Source organism: Atta cephalotes (assembly GCF_000143395.1).
Source record: "Atta cephalotes unplaced genomic scaffold scaffold00013, whole genome shotgun sequence".
NCBI classification, from domain to species: domain Eukaryota; kingdom Metazoa; phylum Arthropoda; class Insecta; order Hymenoptera; family Formicidae; genus Atta; species Atta cephalotes.
The window spans coordinates 1,390,972-1,402,619 of record NW_012130077.1 but is presented as its reverse complement, the minus strand read 5'-3'; the positions used below and the strand labels follow the sequence as shown (position 1 = coordinate 1,402,619).

The window sequence follows — 11,648 nt, the reverse complement described above, 5'->3', positions numbered from 1 at the left end:
CTCTCTCTCTCTTTGTCTCACTGTTTTCATCTCGCGCCTTCTCTATCTTTCTCTTTTTCTACTCTTTGTGTATTTTTGTATTTTATCTGTTTTCCTCTCACATGAATTGTCTCCGATGTGAGATTATATTTTAATTCTCGATTACTTCCATTCGCTATACTCGCCATTCTTTTTATACCTTTTTACGTTTGCTTTAGCTCTTTCTTTCGTGACGTAATAATATCTGACGTAGTAATAAAAACTATAGAAAGGATCTTATGTAATCTAGGATCTTTTAAATAAATTTTTTATTTAAATTTATTTAGTTCTTTATGTTTAAGATCATCCATATCTTTTTCTTCTTCCTAATCTGCGATTCTTACAATCCTCTTTCTCTGAGAGCTACTCCTTTTATTTTATTCTAACCCACATTCTCCATGTCTTCTATTAATATTCTCGCTCAATTGAATACCTTGAAGATTCTGTCTGCCGTAAGCTCAACATATCCTATTCGTTCTAAGTAGATAGGATTCATCCCTCGTGCTCGAATATATTTTTTCCTATCATCGCCTACTGATATAATTTTTTTTTCAAGCGTCTGTAAAATCCATCCAATCGCTGCTCTACTCTGTGATACTTTGCGGCCTCGTAGCATTGACACTGTATCGTTTATCACATTGAAACATTGACCTGTTCCGTGTGACTATTTTTCTCTACTTTTACCAATTTTTCCTCCATCACCTCTTGTCCTTATATTGCTTCTCTCCTTACATAGATCTCTCTCCTATTCTGCTATGAGCTTATATTTCTCTCTTCCCTTCTATTATATAGCTTCTAGTTGGATCAGTTCTTCCTCTCTTTCGCTCGCTCGCTCTTTATTTATGTACACGGTGTTCGAGAATTATCATTATTACCTTCAATCATTTCAATAAGCTGAAATAGACAAAAGTTTTATTGTCATATTCGTGCTATCATTTCTTTGATTCTCGATATTAAATTAATTTTTCCATCAAATTTATTAAAAATTTTATCAATTCAAGTAATTCTACATGTCCATGCTATTCTACATGCTAAAGTCGATCGATAAAATTTCTCGGATTTCCAATTTTCAATGTTTATCTAGAGAAAGCTAATCGCTTCTTCAGACATGATGAGAAGTGAAAGAAGTTTTTCGTATTTCCAATGTGTCTTCTCATCGGGAAATCACCCATCTTCCAGTTGCACCACCCTATACATTTGTATCTTGCGCGCGCGCCCGACCGGCACTCCGTCCTTGTCCATGACGCGCGCGCTACCCCCAGCAAGGTGGTGGCGGTCCAGCGTGTTAGCCGTATGGGATGCTGAATTCGTAGGAGAGATTCAGTCGTATTGCCTGGGCTCTCTCTGTCGCACGGCTAACGCCCGGACGGAGTGTGCAAGGCTGCATCCGCGTGCTGCAAGAGGAGCTCCGATTTCCTCCCTCGGCGAGAGTTCTTCGTCGCGGCGAAAAGGAAATCGAGACGCACACGGTGGGATGGATACGTCCGAGTGAAAGGGATGCGCTACGTCATTTTGCAGGGGTAACCGGTGGTAAGTAGTACGACTCCCCTCTCTTTCTGTCTTTCTCTCTTTTTCTCCTTCTCTCATTTGCTTTACCCTGCCTGATGCCTAAATTTCAATGCACATATACCTGTATAATTCCTGAAAATCCGATTTTGAATGCTTCACATATGGAGCAATTCAGATTGTGAATCGTAATTGTTCAGCTTTTTCTTCCCAAGGCTATATTCAGATTTCCTAAGTGTCTTCCAGTCAATCCTTAACATTCAATGAACAACATGGATAAAATGATATCTAGGTAACATTTGATGGAAATCTGAACATTAGCCAATGTGAAAAAAAAAGAAGAAAGATAAACCGTGCAAAAAGTTCAATTCTGGGGTATGGAAAAAGAATAGATTTTATATATCTCTTCCTATGAAAGATATGGATAATGGTAATAACATTTTAAATAAAAATGTTAATTAAAGTAATATTGTAAGCAAACTAAACATGCTTTAATGTCTTTTTTAATGATTTTCAAACAATATTAATAACTCCTTTTTATCGTAATTCTACATTGTTTCACAATTACTTAAAATTGGGCGTAGACGATTTCAGTTATACAAATTGAAACCAATTCATTCGCTTTCTCCTTACATTAAAAATAAAAGGAATGAATTCTTTAATCTGACACTTTGTCCATTATATTGTTCTTACTCTCTGAATTCTTTGAACGGAATCTCATTCTAAAGAGTTGAAATCGAGTCAGTCTTGAAAAAGAGTAGCTCAGTTTTCAATCTTTGAAAGTAAGATTTCACTCTTCGGAATGAGAGACATTTGCTAAAAAATTAGAGGAATGTTTCCTGAAACTATCACTGTTAAATCTCTCTCTCTCTCTCTCCTCTCTCTCTGCAGGGATATAACACACATCATTATGAAGAAAATTCGACGCTATCATACTCACGTTATTGCACATTGCATTATTCAGAGAGATCGTTTGAAAGAAGTACAAGATTGCAATTAGATGTCTTCCTCTTTTATCGTTTATCTCGGAGAATAAAATCGAAGCGCAGATAGATTTGCGGCTACTTGGCGTTTGCGATGGTAAGACGTTAACTAGCACGGAAAGTTGGCAACGAACGGCCCGGTTTTCGTGTTCAAAGATAAACCGTGTGCGCTGATTTTATTCGCCTCAAGAGCGAGCCAAGTGCACTTCGGCTTCGACGAATCATTGTTTCTCTCTGGTTCTCGCTGATTTTTACGAAGCTTCACGGAATATTGCTAACAATTTAGGAGCAATCAATCTCTCGAACCTGGTACAATGTGCTTGTTCCTAACTTAGCTTCTTTTTTATTTTTGCCGAAACTTTGCTTCTAATTTTATAACGCACGTATTGTTAACGGCGGTGATACATTGAATTTTTGCTCAGTTCAATGATCATATTATGTCATCGCATTACGCTACACGTTTTTGTATTCAATATTTTTGCATTTGTCGAATAACAATTAACACCGTTAGCGTTTCATGAAAATGAGCAGAAATAAATTTTGTTTATCTAATTTTAAAAACTAAAGAGATGCGTTTAACATTAATTTGAAACTTGAAGCTATCAATACATATTGAAAAGTACATGATGTCATGTCAACAAGTACGATAAAATTAGGTGATTGTAAAAATTTGATCGAATTTTCAATCACTACTTTCATTAAATCGAGATAACAATTAAAGATATTTATGTCTCTTGTATTGGAGAGATAAAATCGCAGTTGTCATTTGCATGCAGAAATATTTTGTTCTGACAGATACATTCAAGCTGAAATAATACTTGAAAACGATGGTGAATAATACTTCAAGACAAGTTACGTTTATATATTATGCATGATATATTATTTGTCATAGCTCACGAATTTTAATGTTTTAAGAAGCAATGCCATTTTGTGTATGTATAATAAATCTTTCACAAAAATAGTAATAAATCAGTCACAAAAATTCTATTAGAATTCTATTAGAAATTAACAGTATATTATTAAAAAGGGAAAAGAATAGAGAGATTATCTATAATTAATAATTAATCTATAATTAATAATTGTCTATTTAATAAAATCAAAATCAGCGTTAAAAAAGATTCAAAGTCGCATATCTTTGTATTATTATTAGAAAATTATCCGCTATTAAATTCAAACCTATACTAATTTCAATATGACCAATTTTTATAAATTTTAAAGCTAATTGGAAAATTCTTTTAATTGTGATAGAAGAATTGAATTTAATGGCGAATAATTTTGTCAATACAGTAATATCATTTTATCGCAAAGAAATTTCTCCGAAAAAGATCTCGAGAGAAATGAACTATAAAATATTCGAAAACTGAGATTTTAAATTAAAAATACTTTGCTAAACATTTTGCTACAATCATTTTCCCAAGCAAAAATATATGACTTTGAATTTAGTCCTTTTTATGCTGATTTTAAGTGATGTTTTAATTTTGTTGAAAAATTATCTATTATAATTGAGTAAATTATTACAAATTTTTCGATCTCCAAAGCAGATTGAATTGATATACTTAATGTAAAACAATAATTTTTTGTTCGCTATTTTTAAACATCTATCGTGGCAGAATCAATATATGATAGTTCACGTATTTCATTTCAGTTTCGTTTATATTTCCACCCCGTTACCTCGACAACCTTTATATCCCTTTCGAGAGGCTCTTCCATGATATAGCAAATATAATCAATTTCTTTCTCTCTCTCTCTCTCTCTCTCTCTCGCTCTCTCTCCCTACCTACTTCTTTCCCTTTATAACCGACTGTGATGTTCTCAATTGGGAATATCCTGTTGAAAAATTCTTCCACGATTGTTCAGCCTTGAAAGACGCTTTTGCATAAAATTATCGTCGGTCGCCTCTCACATCTTTTTCTTCGCTTTCCCACCCTTTTGAAGGCTGCTTACCCTTCATCATGACCAAGCATGTATTAGCTTATTCTTCTATTTTTGTGTCAGTGAGATAATGAGATCATAGGCGTGAGCACATTATCGACAAAAGATTACTTCCTACCACGAAGAAGTAAATTTACTCGCCATCGACATCGCGTTTTTAAAGCGAGACAACTGTATTTGTCAGATGCTAAAAAAATTCAATATGGTATTAATCGTTCTTATCGAAACACATAATCCAAAATTTTTGACAAGTTTTTATGCTCAACATTAAATATTTTTATAATTTAATTATTTGAATGAGCAGTGTAATTGCTCATTTTTCATATACCAACAAGTTTAGCAGCATAAATGTGATGATACTTACCTTAGCTTCTATCACAATTCTTGATAATTGAAGTGTTTTCTTTCAATTTAAAAAAAAACAAATTAAAAAATGTAAGTTTTCGCCATGAAGAACAAAAAAAAGATGAACACGCTGATTGGCATTTTCTGCATAAATTTTTATGATCCCTTCAACAACTCAAACTGTTAAATCTGAAATTTACATCAATTTATTAAATATACGTAACCGCAAATAAAAAGCAACTTTTTCGCAACTCATTTTTATCTTTAAAGCTTAATTTGCAAATAACTTTTTATTTTAGATTATTTATAACGTGTAAGAATAATTATGTATGTATATATATATATATATATATATATATATATATATATAAAACGGTATTATTTTTGTTAGATTAAATATTAAATTGAGAAAATTTAAATTGAGAAAAATATTCTCTTGAATTCAACACCTATTTTAGGTGTTTGTAGGTTTTTTACTACTATTTTTTTTTTCATTAAAATTTTGTGCTCATTAAATTAATTTTTCCTGTCAGATTATCATTTTGGAATGGTAATGTCGCTGCAATCAGTTTATCGATTATTGAAGTTTAAGTATATAACTGCGGTATGTGTCTCTTTATAGCATGGATGTTAAATACATCATCAATTGACGCGGTTGTATTCTAAAACTGTCCACGTGCAAGCACGTAACGTAAAAGCGCACTTTAAAGGCACGTTTTAAAAGAGACATGCCGATAGTTTTCCAACTGCGAGGAACAAACGTACCTCTCATTCTCCCATATACGCGGCCATGCAGAAACTTTAATAATTTAATCTCCAAATGGTTTTTATATGCATTAGAATTGTAAAAGCATCCGAGGACGTATGCGTTTCTATTTAATTCGGTTCAAACGGTTTACGACAATACTATCTGACTTTTGCGCAAAAATTTCGTATCGAGAGAGACGTCAGCGATATCTCACATAAAAGCTGACATCGATCCCTCGACATTTTATACTTTCGTTTGTACATTTACGCTAGAGATAGCATCTGTAAATATCGTGAACAATATTATCTCTTTCTCTCGATCTTTGCTCCTTCCTTTCCTTCTCATCACTCATTGAGCGGGCTTATTTCCGCGTGTATTCGTACGTATATGTGCGTACGCTAGTCTATCACGTGTGCACTTGATAGGTTCTATTCGTCAACGACGGCACATTCGGCTTCTCGCCCTTCTTGGTCCAAAGAACATCGTCTCGAGTAAGTTAATAATGCAGAACCGTTACGGAATTCGACTGAACTTTATACGTGACTCGGTGCATTACGTTTGCCCGGGTCATGACCCTACACGACCCATCCTGTCCGATATCTGGGGCACACTTGAATTTTAAACCGCGTATACTATTGCCGTCGCGCTCGATTAGCTTTTTCACGAGAGAGCGACGGTCTGCCTCGGCGCAGACTCCCACGAAATGTGCTCAATAGTAAATGTCAACCTGTATGTCATCGGTCACGGAGTTATCGTGCACGGCTAAAAGAGCTCTCGATATTGGAGAAAAGAGTAGCTCAGCATCATACAATCTTTCTTTTGTAGAAAGAATTCATATTAATCATTCTATAACATCTGTCCTGAAAGAATGAACTACCGTATTCTCAAGTAACAGAGTTGCATTAAAGACTATATTCAGGGAATAAGTTCCGTAAGGTTTTGTTAATCGCTTTTATATAGATAGAGCGGATTAAACTGAGTCGAAAAGTCCTCTACCATTTTGCAATTTTTGCAATAGTTAACGAGATATTAATTACTAAAAATTGCTATATTGATTTTCAATAATTTTTTACTCAAATATTATATTAACTTTATTTTAGGAAAACAGCGAGAGACAAAAATTATTTATTTTTTTCTTATAAAATCCTGAGAATTTTTTCAGAATTTTTTACCGTATTTTCTCATGTTAGTAAAAATAAGAAAATGCAATATTAAAAGATTGATAAAAAATTTTTAGAGAAGATTTCTATGAAAAGAAAATAAATGATTTCTATTTCTTGCAGTTTTTTGACAGTATTTGAATAAGAAATTATTCAAGATCAATATTCGACAATTTTTAGTAATTAATATTTTGATAATTATTGCGAAAATTGCAAAGTGTAGAAAACTTTTCAATTCAATTTAGTCCGCTCTATCTAACAAAAACGAGAATTTTGACAAAAACTTACAGGACACTCTATATAGTCATGTTTAAATTAAAATAGACGTCATTATGTCGTCTTTTGATGTTGCTCCACTACTTAGATTAGCAGAGATAAAGCAATTTCAAGGGATGACATAACGACATCTATTTTAATCTATTAGATGCTATTATGTTTTTTTTTACTCTGCTATTTGGGAATGCAATAAATTTAATCAATTTTATACATATATACATATATACATATATAAAATATATCTTAAAATAACAATAAGATGCGCAACGCATCTTAAAATTAACAACTTTTTTCAAAAGAGATTCTTTAAAATTATAAATTGAACAACATTTTATATAATTAGATTATACTTGTACAGTTATAATATAAATACACATTCTAATTCAGAATTTTAAAAATGCAAAAAATTGCTATTTTTGACATATTGTTTTTCTATCAAAGCGGCGATATATAAAAATAATTAGAGTATATTTCTCATCTATATGCTTCCGTATTAAATCAAAAGTTTTTTTTTGACGATTTAAAAACCTTTTTGATGCAATTAAAACAATCTGCTAACGCAATATAATGTCTATGAAATAAATTTAATTATTTCGTAAATTAATATTTCCGATAATATCAATGATTTCTTTTTTCGGAACGTATTGCTTTTCCAACGCGAGTTCACGATAGATATCAATTTTTAAATATTAAAGGCCAGGAACTTCTTATATTGACTAACTAGCGGAGATATATTTACACAGACTTATTTGTACGGCAATGTTAATCAAGGAGATGGAATAATTAACGCAGTATTGATCGCGAGAGCGCGGCTTTACATCCGATTAATCCATGCGTATCTACCTCTCTCTTGCCTAGCCGTTCACAAATGTAATGATCATATTATTAGATTTGTTAAATATATTTATTATTAACTTGTTAAAAATACAATGTTAAGGGAAATATACAGTAATAAAATATTCATTTGTATGGATATTTCACAATATATATTACAGTAGACATACATCAATGATTATATTGCCACGACGGAGAGCTGAATGTATATGTAGCATACAAATACACAGAATATACATACATAGGGTAGACATTACATATACGAAGATTTTGTCTGTTCACAAGGCATATATAAGCAATGAGTATAATCTTTTAAACGCATTAATTTCTTACATATCTATTTACATCTATTTATATTTCTTTAAAGGGAATGGAAGCATTTTATATCAGTATATAGAGAATTGCAATTTAATAAATAAATCATAATTATATAATAATCCGGCATAAAACGGTTACAATAAGTTATTAAAAATTTAATCGATAATTTCAAATGGATAAGGACACATAAATAAATATATTTTGGATAAATATATTTTGTATGTAGAGATAGATGCGAGCGACTGAACGCGAGAATGTGTCCAAATAGCCAAATAAGGGCAATATGTTGCCATTTTGTCATTTATTTCGCATTCAATTTCACCAAACTAAAGCCAAGGTGTTTCTACAAATTGTTGTTCTGAGGTCACGTAAAGTCTTCCTTAGAATTCAGCAACTGCTGGCAAGTTGTCATCATGCGTGCATAGCGTGCCGTCAGTTTGTTGTCAACGTGACGAGTTTATTATTTCTCAATGTATACTTTTATAATTTCGTAAACTCATGAAATCTATTTGTCCTGATGCTAACTCAGTTCATATTAGATTCCAATGAGCAAATTGTTGACAAATTGAAAACAATACATGCAGTGCATCAATTTGTTCCATATGTTAAATCTTGCTTGGTTATCTAAGTGAGGTCAGAGAGTCGACTTTCAGACACAGAGATAGTAAAACGAGTTCCAAACTGTTACAGAATGAATCATTATCTTTACCTACTGATTACATACCTGATTCGGAGATTTTGATTTTTCTTGCGTTAATCATTCAACTACCAAACACATGACAAATTCGTAATAACGTACATCTGGTTGTTAACCATTACAGTGCTGTTATGCTTTATATAGCTTTACGACCAGCGACAAGAAACATCTTGAATGCTTTCTTAATGAAATTGTTTACATAAAACTGTTATAAAAGAAATAAAAATATCTATTGTCAACCCAAATAAAACAAAAAGTCATTATAGCATCTAAATAATGTTAAAACTCCAAAATGATCATTAAAAATTACTTTTCAATTATTATTGTATAATTCAATCATTTACTATTTAACGTCATTTTGACATTACCATGACTTGTTGTTCTGCTCGGAAAACGAATTTCATTAAAGAAGACAGAGAGAAAACAACAAAAATAGACGTTTTACTCTTTGTGAATGACTGAGACAGTACAAGTACTTTGCGACTCTCCGTAGACGATGGTAGCTATTACTTTTACTATCAATCATTCAGTTACAGAGCTTATACATCCGGAAGCAGACGAGAGTACGGTGCGAAGAGGAGAATGGGAGTGTACGTGACAGGCGTAATCGGCGTGATCGTGTTCTATGTCGCGGTGCTGGCCGTTGGCATATGGGCCGCCGCGTTCAAGAGGAGGCAAGTCGCGCAGGGCCACTTCCAGGCTGATATGATGCTGGCAAACCGACGTCTCGGCCCGTTGCTCGGTGTCTTCACCCTTATTGGTAATCATCCTCAACCAGGGAAAAAACGAATTTTGCATCGTTTTGTTATCATTAAATTTCACTTCGGCAAAACCTGCTTTGTGTCAGTAGAAGTTTTCTAACTGAACTTTTTCATGGGAAAACCTAGGAACTTAATCGAAGAGTTTAACTTTACCTAAGAGCTGAATTGAAAGTTATAATGACATTATAAAACAGTTCTAAAATGATTATTAAAAGTTACTTTAGATCAGTCATGATTTATTTTTAAATGTCATTTTATTCTGGCCTGTTGTTTTACTGGGATTGATCCCTTTAATTCATTCAAACAATAAAAATTGAAACAAAAATTTATTGTGACAAGGGCACCTTGAGTTAATAAATCTATTTATCGCGCTACGTGTGACCCTGATTAGAATCAACTTCTATTATGTGGACTTCCTGCTTTAAAGCACTTGGAAAAGCCAAGGATCAATTTATGTGATATCGGAATATGCAGGTATTATTAGAGAAAAATTGCGCCTGCAAGCTCTCCCAAGGACATACTAAATCAAGAAAAAGTCAAAATGACGAATTTTTATTTATTTTCTTATTACAAAAATTTGATTGTTTATTGACTTCATGCATCAAAATAAAATTATTTTGATGCCATTTCGATTTTTTGTTGACTTTTGTGTTCCTTCGACTATTCATGAGTCTCTTCATGATCGATTCAAAGAATTGGTTGGTTTTTCCTCATCTGAGAAATTGATTGGATGGTATTATTTGTTACATTTTCTTCATTCTCGACATTTAATACATTGCCATCTTTTTATAGCAGTTAAAAAAAAGATATAGAAATACACGAATTAATTTTTTTAATTTAGAGAATTGAATTTATATGCTTCAAAAAATTATCGCGACACAAATGTCAGCCTCTGCAGGCATTGAACTCACTCATGGAACTGATAATCTGCTATAAGATGCCGCGCCCAAAAATGCCTCTTTTCTAGACTTGTTATATTCTCCGTCAAACTTTACAAAATTATCTTGCAAAAAGGTGCACACGCCTCGACTTTATTTTCTCTCCAATATCGACACATGTCAACCGCTTTGTACTGTATAAGGAGTGACGTCGTAAAAAGAAGTATAGATGCATCTTTACATCCGCGTCGGTTGTCTTATTTAAAATTCCTTCTCGCCTTTTCGCGGATATATTTCTAACTTTGCTATTTTTAATCTAGCTCCAATTTTCAAGACAAAGATTTTGTATGTTTGTGAAATGAATTATACCTTTTCCTTTTAATCCATTTTATTTTTACAAGCTACCTGCGTATTTTGTTTTCATTCAACCATGTTAAATTTTCTCATTTCTATACTGCATGTTCTGAATATCTCTTTGCGTTCTTCATTACCGTAATGATCATACCGAGATATGCATCATAAAAAAAAACATGATGTCAAGTACATTCTCTTTCCTCTATTCTGTCCCTCTCTCAACGATTCGTTTATCTTTCCCATTTCCTTCCCATTTCTTTCTTCGTATAAACTGGACAATGAGATAGGAATAATTTACTATGCATTTGTTTCGTTATTTATACGCGTGTAACTTGACGCAAAAAAAATTCGCTGACATGACGTACTTTATCTTGACGTAACAAATCCCGACAGTTGTTGTAATATATGAGAATGAAGAATTTTAATGCAACATAGAGGAAAGAAATTATCATTTTGTTTTATTGAAGCAACTTAATAATTTACTTATAAAACTGAAATGCAGATTTTACAACAACGCAGTAAATTATTAATAACAATAATAAACTAATAATTATGTTATAACATCTAAACAGATTGTGAAGAAGCGATCGTCTTCAAAATTCAAAGCAAACTTAGATATTATGATATTCTACAATTCTTTAACTTTTTTATTACGGTGTCCTTTCCTCTGTTCTTAATATCGATAAAAATTTTCCTAAGAATATTGTTTTAATTGAAAGGACACAAATACTTTTGCGATTACTTTTGCGATCATTTTTGTTCATTTTATATATATATATATATATATATATATATATATATATATATAGTGTGTGTGTGTGTGTGTGTGTGTGTGTGT

The 11,648-nt window shown here is 32.4% G+C and overlaps 1 protein-coding gene across 1 annotated transcript in view; it reads left to right on the top strand.

Moving 5' to 3' along the window:
- Window positions 1–9,399: 9,399 nt before the first annotated feature.
- LOC105617437 (high-affinity choline transporter 1-like) overlaps window positions 9,400–11,648 on the top strand; it is a 10,433-nt gene continuing 8,184 nt past the window's right edge. The window contains exon 1 of the mRNA XM_012198991.1: window positions 9,400–9,577. Coding sequence (XP_012054381.1) covers window positions 9,400–9,577 — 178 coding nt within the window. The remainder of the gene's footprint in view (window positions 9,578–11,648) is intronic.